Raw genomic sequence first — 13152 nt, 5'->3', positions numbered from 1 at the left:
CACAAGGCAACTAACCACTGAGCTTGCACTTTAGAGCCTGCAAGCCGCAACTACTGAAGCCCATGTGCCCTAGAGCCTGTGCTCCACAACAAGAGAAGCTAACACAATAAGAAGCTCTTGCACTGCAACTGGAGAGAAAGCCTGCACACAGCAAAGAAGACCTAGCACAGCCATAAATAAATAAATAAAAATTATAAATGTGTTTGTAAGTTTGCTAATCTACTGCAGGATACTCATATATGATAAACAGTTAACAATTTGCTTTCTAGTTTTCAGTGGGAAGCAAAGATTACAAACAGTTTAAAAGGTCAGAAAAAGAACTGAGAATACAAAATTAATCAAAGAGAAAGTGTCAAACATTTAGAGTAATAAGCATAAATTAACAGCACAAACTATGTGGAATGATACTAAGAAAATGAAGGCAAAGCAACAAGCACACCTTTGGAAGCTAAGAAACAGTGGAACGCCCATCAAAGTTTTCTCCTACCACTGTGGGAGGATTTACTGTAATTTCCTTATTTCTTCAAACTGTGATTATGGAACATTGGTTAATTAAGATTAGCATGTATTTAAATATAAAATATATATATTATCTATATTTATCTGTATAGACAAATGGACACTATGTGTCTTCAATTTATCTATAATTTATAGATAGATTTACATTTATTATCTATAAATAAGAGAATAATTTCATAAAATGCAAACCAGAATACATGCATGGCATATACTAAAAATAGGAAATACATGTCAGCTTATTAAACTTTCATTTCAGTTACTTACATGGCTTTATATATGTAAGTATGTGCTGGGCCACAAATACACTTCATTTCTTACTGTGAAATCATCCAACTCATTTGAAGGTTGCTGTTCTTATGCCACAGTAAATTAAGCAACAAAAAGGGTCTATGTAGCCAGCTGAAAAGGCCAAACAAGAACCACCCCTCTTGCTGCCTTATACATACGCAGATGACAACTCAAGGCTGTAGTCACTCTCTGGTAGGCTCATATTTTGTTGCCTTGTCTTTTCAGACTTATAGCCAAGCAGCAGTCCTTCTTTAAAAGAACATCCTCCATTTCTTACAACTACTTGCAAGGCTGATGAATTCTGCTGGTAGCTTCCCAGATATTTGTAAATCTGCCATCAGTTTAGAAATTGTTGTCCCACCTTTCAAACTTTTATTCTGCCTACTCATATTAGAACAACCCTTTCCAGCAATAACATGGGGATCCTGTTGCCCCTCCCTCTTCTATCATTCCCAGTATAGCAGAGCTATTTCAGAATGAAACTACACTGTAATTTCCAAAAAGCATACAACTTATTTTAACTATATTATGTAGGAGTTTATAATCATTTAATGTAATGCATATTTACCTATGGGGCTTCCCAGGTGGCTCTAGTGGTAAAGAACCCAACTGTCAATGCAGATCTAAGAGACAAGGGTTCCATCCCTGGGTCAGGAAGATCCCTGGGTCAGGAAGAAGGGTATGGCAACCCACTCCAGGATTCTTGCTTGGAGAATACCCTGGACAGAGGAGCTTGGTGAGCTAAAGTCCATACGGTCACAAAGAGTCAGACACAAGAAGCGACTTCACAAACAAATATAGGTAAATATGCTCTCCTCCAAGAATAAACCGGAAGTTACTCTGTAACAATTGCCTTGCATCATTTCTTCTCTAGATAAGGTTTGTAAGTTTTTGAGAAGATAATATTTGAACTAATAAAACTGGATTTATGAGGGAAAAAAGACATTCTTAAAAATACAGATTGCTGTAGAAGATCCCTTGCCAAAATCAATTTGTAAAAGAGCTAAAGCTTCTTGCAGCTATGTAACCTTCTATAACTGCTTTTGAAATCTTTTTATCACTTGGGTAAATGAATATTTAAATATTATTTCATAATTATCTGTGATCCTATTTAGTTAAGTGTCTGAACCTTCTAATATTTTTGACAAACATTACTAAAATAAAATTCTAAATTAAGACTTTTTGACCTTAGACTAACTGGCATTTTCCCAGAGGAGCCCTGGAGCATCTCAAAAGATCTGTTCTCTCTCCTTATAAAAAGAAAGATATTAGAGTAATTAGGTTTATTTGATATGTTAAATTACATGGAAAGCACTTTCAAATAAATAATACTAAGCCTTATTTACATTACATCTGCATTGATCAGCAATGCTTTTGAGGAAAGATCTTGATCAAAAGGGGTAAATGTGAACATAAATAAGGGAAACTTCATTTTAAATGGAGTCAGGAAGCCCTGAAGGAGGGACTCTCAGTACACGTAGCACCAGTTGCAGTCTGCATAACCAGCAGGGAGAAGGAAGGTAAGAATCTCACTTTTCTTAAGGTATGAGAGAGGACATTTTAACACAGGTATTTCATCTCCTGCTTTTATAAAAAGGAAGGCAGATCCCTCCCTGTCCCAACAACTATAATCACCACTTACAGCCAGTGAGAAATGGCAGCAATCTTGAACTCTCATTCTTCTCCATGAAGTTTTCTTCAAACTGTCCCCCGTACAGTTTCCTCCTAAAATCAAATAAAAGCACTCTCCTTTGTTCTCTGGATTTGGCTGACTCCCCATAACTTGCCTGTCCGAAATTGTGATTCTCTTCTGTTCCTAAATAAACCCATCTTGTTGCTTAAATAACTGGTTGTTTTAAGAGTGACAATGTATATAAATGTAAAATCACAATGTTGTACACTTGAAAGTAATGCAACAATGTACACTCGAAAGTAATGTAACTTTGTATGTCAATTACATTGTATGTCAATTAAAAAAAAAAAAAAGGTTTTATAAAACTCTAGGGTTTCCCTGGCGATTCAGTGGTTAAGAACTGACCGCCAATGCAGGGGACATGAGTTTGATCCCTGGTCTGGAAAGATCACACACTCCTCAGAGTGGCTGAGCCCAATTGCCAGTAATTACTGAGTCTCCCAACTCCCCAGAGCCCGAAAGCCACAACTACTAAAGCCCTCACGCCTTAGAGCCCGCAGTCCCCAAGAGAAGCCACAGCAATGAGAAGCCTGTGGCCCGCAACTAGAGAGTAGCCTCCCATTGCCGCAACTAAAGAAAACCCGTATACAGCAAGGATGACCACCGCAGCAACCCGCCCCGCCCCCCGCAAAAAAAAAAAAAAACACCAAAAACAAAAACAAAACTCTAGTCCAAGGAATCTCTACCTCCTAACATCTTTGGTAGTCAAACAATTTCCTCTCTCCCCAAGTTTCTGTCCTCACTTCTTCAATTCGGCTACCAACTTTGAAATGTGTCTTTAAATCTCTCGTTCTAAAAGGCCCTAGAGCTGTTTCATAAAGTTGATTGGTTTCCGTCTGAAAATGGGGCCTACCCTACCCTTTTAACAGCTCAGTGCTTAGGTGCTTATTCTTTAAATGACTGAAATACTACTTGGGGCCTTTAGTTTAAAGAACAAGTAAACCAAGTAAAACTATTCAATTTTTTCTAAACCTTACTCCTCCACATTATCAGGTAAATGCATTCTGTACTGCCATTTTAAAGAAACTAGGAAGAGAAAAACAAAACTCATTGACAAATGATGACAACGTGGAAATAACCAGCTGAGCTATCCGGACCAGAAGTTTCTGCATTTCATTTCTGCATTTCTTCATCTTTAAAACTGTGTAGACTTCTTAAATCTTAAGATTCGCCCAAAATAACGGCAATCGAGCCCTCAGTCCCATGTTGGTTTCTTCCAAACCTGCGCCCCACCCCCATCGTCACCCCCGCCCAGGCTCCGGCAGCCATGCGCCAAAGACTGCAGCACCGGAGCTCGCGGTCCGCAGGCGCGGCGGACCCCGCCCCGCACGGCTGGCGCGGGGAGGCTGCTAGGGGCCAGGAACCCGCCTCTGCGGCTGCTGAGCCGGGCGCCCAGTGGGTGCGCTCGGGCGGAGGAGGGGCCTGCGGCCATGGCACCGCCTTTGCCCGCCCGCCCCGCCCCGGACCGCTACTTAAGTGGCTCCCGCACCGCCCCCGCTCCAGTGCGTTACTTACCTCGACTCTTAGCTTGTCGGGGACAGTAACCGGGACCCGTGTCTACTCCTGTTGCCTGCGCCTGCTGACCCGTAGCCACCATGGTGAGTGGACCGTCGACTTCGCTAGGGAAAACGAGCCGGGGGATCGCCAAGGGCTTCTAGCTGGACAGGGCTGGCCCCACCGCTGTCCATTTGAAGGGCGAAGAGCGAGGCGGGAGCCGAGGGTGAGAGTAGATAGACCTCGATTTGTGGAGAAAGGCTGGGGGCCCAGGAGGAAGGGGGCCACCACCTTTTCTTCTGAGACTGTAGAACGGGATGGCGGGGTACTGGTTCTCCTTCACCATGGTTAGCACTCTCATTTAGCCCTAGTTTCTGGGCTCGGCGCCCCCAAGACCCTGCAGTCTTTTCCCGCGCATTCCCATCCCCCTCTTAGAGCCTCCCTAGCCTTTAGCGAGCGCGCGCGCGGGCTCTCCCCGCCCTCACTTCCTCCTCAGCACGAAAACCGGAGGCGGGAAGGAACTGCGCACGCGCGACCGTTACCTTCCCGCCTGGGAGTGGCCGGGAGTCCGCCACTGCAGTACGCGCGTGCGCGCTGGGGCGCTGCAGGTCTGACTGGAGGGCCTGTTTCCTGTTACCCTGGGTTCTCCTTTAAAAATTAAGGAGTAAGGTGAATGTGGAGAAGGACTCCTTATCGATGTGCTGCACTGCACCAGTGTCTTAAGACAACTAGCTCTCAGCAGCCCGTAAAGGCCATCTGTCTCTCCCTTCCCTCCGCTGTTTTAGGAATGCGTGTGGGAGCAGGTGGTGGCGGTGGGGGTTTTGAGGGAATAGAAATCTGATCTGGGTCTCCAATAATCCCATGCTGCGTCGTGACAGGTGTGGAGATGCTGAACTGAGCTTCACGCCTGCACGAAGCGAAGTTGGTTGACCATGGCTGCGCCTCTGCAGACGTGGCTTTTAAGAGCTTCTGCAGCTGCGCGACTCCGCGAACCGCAGAGGGGCGCGGGCGCGCGCGCCCTGAATTGCTCATTCATCCTTTGCCGCAGAGCCCCACCCCTCGTCCCTGCGGCCAGGCATTTCCTCTGCACTGCTCTGGCCACGTGCTTCCTGTGCTGGGAGCTGCCCGGAAATCTGGCCACCTACTCTAAAATGGCATTCTGGGCTCTGGGCGCTAGATGGATGACCTCCTCTTTATCTTGATCCTCAAAGGAGGAAGCAATGACTAAGCTCTGTTCTTGGTCTAGAAGGAGGCCTTCCCGATTTAGACGGGGAAAGGAAATTAATTAAAAGCAATGTACATCAGAAGTATAGCCCATCTACCCTAGATTTTTTTTTTTAAAAGCATTCCATTTTAGAAGGAAATTTAAGATTAGGTTTCCATAAACATTTAGCATTTTTGTTAAATGTCTTGTGGGTTTTGTGTGTGTGTTTTAATGCGGTTTTTTTCCCTCTCTCTCACAGCGTGAGTGCATCTCCATCCACGTTGGCCAGGCTGGTGTCCAGATCGGCAATGCCTGCTGGGAGCTCTACTGCCTGGAACACGGCATTCAGCCCGATGGCCAGATGCCAAGTGATAAGACTATTGGGGGAGGAGATGACTCCTTCAACACCTTCTTCAGTGAGACAGGGGCTGGCAAGCATGTGCCCAGGGCAGTGTTTGTAGACCTGGAACCCACAGTCATTGGTGAGTTGACCTCAGTAGCTTCAGTGAGAATCCTGGGGGTCTGGGACAGGAGGTGTGTCCTGTGGGCTCCACTGATAGCCTGGGGTGGAGCAGACTTGGGTGGGTTGTTAATGATGGGTGGCTGTTTCATTTTCCTTTTCCAGATGAGGTTCGCACTGGCACCTACCGCCAGCTCTTCCACCCTGAACAGCTCATCACAGGCAAAGAAGATGCCGCCAATAACTATGCCCGAGGTCACTACACCATTGGCAAGGAGATCATTGACCTCGTCTTGGACCGAATTCGGAAACTGGTATGTGTAGTCTCAAGAATAAAGTAAATTAATGAGCCTAGTTTTTTAAAAGTTCAACTAAAATATGGGCTATTTGATGTCATTTGATAAATATTCATGAAGATAATTTTAATAAAATGCTGAGTAATTTAGGGAAGATCTATTTTTTTTTTTTAAGCGTTTCTTGTCAAAATACAATCTTAAATTTTTGGGATTAATATGAAAAGTGGAAGTCTTTACTATGATGACATCAGAAAGAACAATAACTATGTTTTTTCCATTCCTCTTTTAACAGGCTGACCAGTGCACAGGTCTTCAAGGCTTCTTGGTTTTCCACAGCTTTGGTGGGGGAACTGGTTCTGGGTTTACCTCCCTGCTGATGGAACGCCTCTCTGTCGATTATGGCAAGAAGTCCAAGCTGGAGTTCTCCATTTACCCAGCCCCCCAGGTTTCCACAGCTGTCGTTGAGCCCTACAACTCCATCCTCACCACCCACACCACCCTGGAGCACTCTGATTGTGCCTTCATGGTAGACAATGAGGCCATCTATGACATCTGTCGTAGAAACCTCGACATTGAGCGCCCAACCTACACAAATCTTAACCGCCTCATTAGCCAGATAGTGTCCTCCATCACTGCTTCCCTGAGGTTTGATGGCGCCCTGAATGTGGATCTGACAGAGTTCCAGACCAACCTGGTGCCCTATCCCCGCATCCACTTCCCTCTGGCCACATACGCCCCTGTCATCTCTGCTGAGAAAGCCTACCATGAACAGCTTTCTGTAGCAGAGATCACCAATGCTTGCTTTGAGCCAGCCAACCAGATGGTGAAATGTGACCCTCGCCATGGGAAATACATGGCCTGCTGCCTGTTGTACCGTGGTGACGTGGTTCCCAAAGATGTCAATGCTGCCATTGCCACCATCAAGACCAAGCGTAGCATCCAGTTTGTGGACTGGTGCCCCACTGGCTTCAAGGTTGGCATTAACTACCAGCCTCCCACTGTGGTACCTGGTGGAGACCTGGCCAAAGTACAGCGAGCTGTGTGCATGCTGAGCAACACCACAGCCATTGCTGAGGCCTGGGCTCGCCTGGACCACAAGTTTGACCTGATGTATGCCAAGCGTGCCTTTGTTCACTGGTACGTGGGTGAGGGCATGGAGGAAGGAGAGTTTTCTGAGGCCCGTGAGGACATGGCTGCCCTTGAGAAGGATTATGAGGAGGTTGGTGTGGATTCTGTGGAAGGAGAGGGAGAGGAAGAAGGAGAGGAATACTAATTAACATTCCTTTGAGCCTTGCAGCATGTCATACTCAACTTCAGCATTAGCTGACAGGCGTAAAAACTTTCTGACTAGATTGTCTTCGCTTTCAACTATGATCATGTATTGCTTTTCCATGTGTGTCTGTAACACTTATGTCCTGTCTCAAAAGTAAAGATTTTAAGAAAGAGAATATAGAGTTCTGTGCTTCTTCTAAATTGGTTTCTCCAAGAAGTACTTTTCACTCCTATACCTGAAAGCCTGCCACTGGAAGTAATACCAAGGAATTCACTCCAGATATCTCTGGGGGGAAGGTGTACTCTGAAACTGGTCTGTTAACATCACCTCAACCAGTATTTTGTTGAAATCCAGCTCAGAGGCCTTGGAAAGATGCAAATTTCAGATGAGAGTGATTTTGGTACTCTAGTTTTGGAACAGGTAAACATTAGGTTGGGGGAATATTTGAGCAGAAAGATACAGAAACTTTCCTACCCTGTAATGATGGAAGGAGGAAAGTTGTAGGATCAGAATTCCTGCTGACCAAAAAAACTTAATATGAAATAATTGTTTAAGAGTAAGCCCTACACCTGTGGAAGAGCAGGGGCTTACAAGGGATGAAATGGCAACACTTGCAAAGGTTAGGACAAAGTTACAATTTGTAGCACTGGGCATAGTTTACATTCTTTCCAGTATATAGTGTGGCTAATCTAAAGCCCACTATAGAAGAGAGGTTAAATCCTCTGCCTAGAGAAAATATATTTTAAAAGCTCAGGAAGCACATGGATTATAAAGGTCTGAAAAGTTGAGAATAGAGGTGAGTAAAATTTTGCCAGTTCTTTCCCTAGTCAATAAATCCTATAAACTTAGAGAATACTCATAGTTCTCAACTCCTGATAAAATCCACAGACATTTCAGAGAGCTCTTTTGGGAGGCACTACAGGCCAAGCACAGCAACCCAATGTAGCCAGAAACCACAGGTCCCGGGGAAGGCACATGTCGGCCTTTGTAGCACTGATGGGAACCCCAATGAATTAGTGCCCAAATGAAGATAGGACTTTGCGTTAGTATTGAACTTTCAGGGAGGCCGTCTTTAGAGCTGACTGAAGAAGCTTTGAAAGGTCTCTCTCTTGCCAAACAAGACAGAGAGCTAGCTAGGCTGGATCTTGGGAAACCAATACAGAGGAGGTTTTGGAGGGAAAAGCACACACTATGGTGTGCCATGTTGCTTTTTGAGTCCTGAGGCACAAAGCAGGGACAGGATATTTTGTTTTGTGGGGGGTGGATGTTTGTATTTTTAAGAAAAGATAGGTAATAAAGAGTTAATGACATTTTGGGTGATGGGTACATAGGTATTTGCAATGCCATTATCTATTGTCCTAAAAATAAGTATATAAAAAACATGTATATGTGGCTTAATATATGTATATTTTAAAAAGTATGACCTCATGCAGTTTCTGAGGGTCAGGAATTCAGGAGCACCTTAGCTGAATGGTTCTGACTCAGGATTTCTCAAGATTTCAGTAAAGATGTTGACTGAGGATGCAGTATCTGAATGCTTGATTTTATTTTTTTTCTCTTTTTAAGATTTTTTTAAATTTTGATTGGAGGCTAATTACAATATTGTGGTGGTTTTTGCCATACATTCACATGAATCAGCCATGGGTGTACATGTGTTCCCCATCCTGACCCTCCTTTCCACCTCCCTCCCCAGAATGCTTGATTTTAGCTGGAGGATTCACTTCCAAGGGGCTTCACTCACATGCCTGGCAAGCTAGTGCTGGTTGTTAACAGGTAGCCTTTGTTCTTCACCACAGGGACTTCTCCATAGGACTGCTTCAGTGTCCTAACAACATCCAGGACAAGGGTGTTGTCCAGGGTGATCCAGGACAAGGCAAGTCGAAAACTACAATAATTTGAAACATTCTCATTTCTACAATATCCTATTGGTTACACATGTCAGTCCTATTCCGTGTGGGAGGAAACTACACAATAGTAGGAGATGTGGGTTGTTGGGAGTTATATACAAAACCCAGAAGGATACTTGGAATATTTCATCTTTTAAAAGGGAGGAAACCTGTAGTTTAGAGAGAAGGACTTTTCCATTTTCTATAGTTCCAACTCGAATTTCATTGTCTTTGGTTGCCTTTTAAACCATCCTTTGGTGGCTCAGATGGTAAAGAATCCTTCTGCAATGCAGGAGACCTGGGTTTGATCCCTGGGTTAGGAAGATTCCCTGAAGAAGGGCATGGCAACCCACTCCAGTATTGTTTCCTGGAGAATCCCCATGGACAAAGGAGCCTAGCAGGCTCGTAAGGTCGCAGAGTTGGACACAACTGAGCAATTAACACACTTGGTTGCCCTTATAAGCCACCTTCTATTTACATTCCTCCTAAACTACCCAATCCCCCTTATACGCTAGTTATTTGGTTGCTGCTCAAATTCAGTATTTCCTTCTGTCCTGTCTGTTCCCAATCATCATATAAATCAAGAAGATAACTAGTAGGTACTAGTAGTCAAAGTTTTTGGTACTGTGAGATACTAAGTGTGGGACATTGGAGTGGGAGGTGGGAAATGGCTATAGTGAAATGCTGAGGCAACCAGGAAATGCCATCAAGCATTCCTTTGTGTGTGAGGGGGTGGGGGTGAGGGGGTCGGTGGGGGGTGGAGGTTGGGGGCACGCTGTGGGTCTTATTATCTACATCTCTGTCCCAGCAGCAATCACAGTAATGTTTATGGCCCACACAGTGCTTTAATGGAAGTAAAAATAAATAATAATTCTTTATTTCCCTCTTAGGCCAGATTCTTTATTGGTTCTCTTTCATATAAACAGTAAATTCAGGTTTTATAAAATGCATTCACTCTCTTTTCAGGCCAAGTCTCTTTTAGCACCTCTTGAGAAATTGTACCTCAGGGTAGAGAGGGCTTGGAAACTGACTGATTGAGATACTTCTTGTTCTGTTACTAGTCGGGGGCTCTGCATCTTCTGAGCCTATTTCCTTTTTGCAGCACAGAGTTGCAGCCTATCTTTCTCCAGGTGACTGTGGGGAGTTGAGTGTGGCAAACAGCGCACTCAAATCTGAAAGGACTTGTAAGTTTATAGTTGTATGTCCGAACTTGGGAAGTGAGGAACAGGCGAAGCAGCCCTCCTCAGGGCTTGACAGCCCTCCTCAGCAGGACACCAGAGCTACTGTCCAGGAAGACTGAGCCATTTATTTAGAAAAGAAATAGAAATAAATAAAGCACAAGAAGGGTTTACTTAGAGATGGTGAGGATGATAATACAGATAATCATGATTATTAACCTTAACCACAACACCTTCAATTTACACCAACTCACCTTTTTAAGAAAAAATTTTTTACACATCATTTTATTTTTAAAAATTATTTATTTTTGGCTGTGCTGGGTCTTAGTTGTGGCAAGCGGGGGCTACTCTTTGTTGTGGCATGTGGGCTTCTCATCGCAGCGGTTTCTCTTGTTGTGGAACACCAATTCCAGGGCACGTGGGCTCTAGAGCAAAGGTTCAGTTGAGGCACACAGAAGCAGCTGCCCCACTGTGCGAAATCTTCCCAGCCCAGGGATCGAACCCCCGTGTCCCCCCCATTGGCAGGTAACCATTGGACCACCAAGAAGCCCTATACCTATCCACCTTTAAAAGACTGTTAAACGTGAAGTGCCTTCACTACTTAGCATTCTTAACCTCATTGAGTTGAGGTTAAAATGGGAGGAGCCCACTTCTTTGTTTTTTACAGAGGACAGATTTAAGGGAAGTCATACCACAGCCCTGTGTCCTGCCTTGCAGGATCAGATGTCTTAAATATTGCCTGCCAAAGGGCCAGGAGAAATAGGAATCTTTTAGCCTTACGGAGGCCCAGGGCTATGATTTAGGGACATGCTCAGGTTAAGAGGTTTGAGAGAGGAAAGAGAGAGAGAGATGCCATTTCCCTCTCCCAATCCCATCAAATTCCTGGCAAATTCCTTAATGCCCTGCAGATGGCACCACTGACAAGGAGTTCTCTGCCCAGAAGAGTCAAGCTCAGATTTGTGAACTCTGCCCTCCCTGTCACCTTGAAGCTGAGCCTAAAAGATATACCACAAAGAGGAAGTGACTGACCTGGCATACCTGGCATTCATGGGCTTGTCATTTCTTGTTCTGTCCATTCCTGGAGACAGCTGAGCCTCCTTCTAGGCCACTGTGAATCAGTTAGCCACAGAAAACCCCACACTCCGAGTTCTTGACTTCATCTCCAGACTCGAGGGTACTTCCCAGTGTGGAATGAGTTCAAATATATGGCTTTGCGGTCAACCTGTAGTAACGGAGGAGGCATGCTGCCCGATCAATCTGAACTCAATACTGATACAAAGTTAATAACATGATGTGGGCATCATCATGTAGATACAGATATCATTGTGTTGCAAGGGCCATCTTCTTCCTCTCTGCCAAAATGAATACCCTACCCTATCCATCCATCCCTCAGCTGACCAGCTCATCTCCCAGCTGACAGCCTGCTGTATGTTACTGTGTCCAACAGTGATGGATTAGGCTCATCACCGCATTCCTACTTTTGGCCTTCAAACGCTCTTCTCTCAGCCTATAAGACCTTTTACAACCATAATTGATCCTACCACCTTTGCCCTGTTAACTCATTCTGTCTTCCTTTGATGATAAAAACCCAAGTGTCATCTATTCAAGGCCTTGAAGGCTAGGTCAGATGCAGTCAGATTCTCCATTAGATATTTTCATAGTCTGAGAATTAATCTTGAAGCAGAGATTCAGACTTTTAACTCTGAAAACTAGAGGTAACTGTCCCTCTACTGCTTTCCTCTTTTCCCCAGGCCCAAAGATCTAAAATGCTTCAGGAAGACACTCTAGGGTGGACAGTGACGTCAAATGGAGGTAGAAGGGAAAGCTGCTGTTCTGTTCTAAAGATTCTTCATAAATAAGATCTTTCAGCCTCTCTCTGGCCCAGCTCTGTCTCATGATACAGGCATGTAGGAACTTCTACTGGCTCATGTTGATCAAATGCATGCACATGTGCCATGAGTCAAGCTGTGACCCAGCTGCCATAACAGGCTGATGTCACCTTAGGCACTCCTTCTATACAACAGTGTGGAAAGCTAGGCAAGGGATCATTCCCACCAGCCTCTTCACTGATTGCCCTACTGTGCAAATTGCTACCCAGTTCTGGGCACCTCAAGAAGGATATGGACAGACCAGAGAGCTTCCTCCAAGGGGCAAGTAGAATGGGATGCGGTACTGGGTAAAGCAACTTGGAGAACTAAGGATGTTTAAATTACAAGAGAAACCCATGAAGTGCTACTGTCCAGAAATGTCAGGAACCCAGAGAGGACGGCAAAGAATGAAGAAAAACACTGCAGGGGTTTCTGGCAGTGTTCAGTGGCTAAGACTCCACAGGCCCAATGCCGGAGTCCCAGGTTCAATCCTTGGTCAGGGAACTAGATTCTACATGCCACAACTAAAGATCCCACATGCTGCAACTAAGTCCTGGCACAGCCAAATAAATATTTAAAAAAGCAAACAAAAACAACCACAAAATAAAAACATCACAGCTCACTTTGTAACAACAAAGTGAGGCCCATTGTTAGCTAGGACCAACAATGGACCATAGTGCCATCCATGTCATGAAGGACAAATAGGTAGAACTGAAGACTTCTAAGATTCTTCTCCATTCCCAGAGACTAGGATTTCACAAATTTTCCTGGTGTCTCAAGCCAATCTTTAATTATGACTATTCTCTCAAATATTTTTGGAGAGGGCAGAGATAGGTAGGGACAAAGGAACAGAATCTATCAAAACATGCTTTTTAAACCTTTTCCCTCACCCTTGCCAACAACAATAAAAGTTTTCAGACCCAGAGAGGCCTTGCTTAATGGGAACCCCTGGTTTTCTGGCCTCCCTAGCACCCTAGACAAGAGGGCAATTCC

At 44.6% G+C, this 13152-nt stretch overlaps 1 protein-coding gene across 1 annotated transcript; it reads left to right on the top strand.

Moving 5' to 3' along the window:
* The first annotated feature begins 3947 nt into the window (after positions 1-3947).
* Positions 3948-7402, top strand: LOC102399969 (tubulin alpha-1B chain). The gene is made up of 4 exons (XM_045165458.1): positions 3948-4098; positions 5458-5680; positions 5824-5972; positions 6247-7402. The coding sequence occupies exons 1-4, from the start codon at positions 4096-4098 to the stop codon at positions 7225-7227; spliced, it is 1356 nt and encodes a 451-aa protein (XP_045021393.1). The 5' UTR covers positions 3948-4095; the 3' UTR covers positions 7228-7402.
* The last annotated feature ends 5750 nt before the right edge of the window (positions 7403-13152 follow it).

This window comes from Bubalus bubalis, chromosome 4 (genome assembly GCF_019923935.1).
Source record: "Bubalus bubalis isolate 160015118507 breed Murrah chromosome 4, NDDB_SH_1, whole genome shotgun sequence".
Lineage (NCBI taxonomy): Eukaryota > Metazoa > Chordata > Mammalia > Artiodactyla > Bovidae > Bubalus > Bubalus bubalis.
The sequence above is the reverse complement of the archived record's forward strand: the minus strand, read 5'-3'. Positions and strand labels throughout refer to the sequence as shown.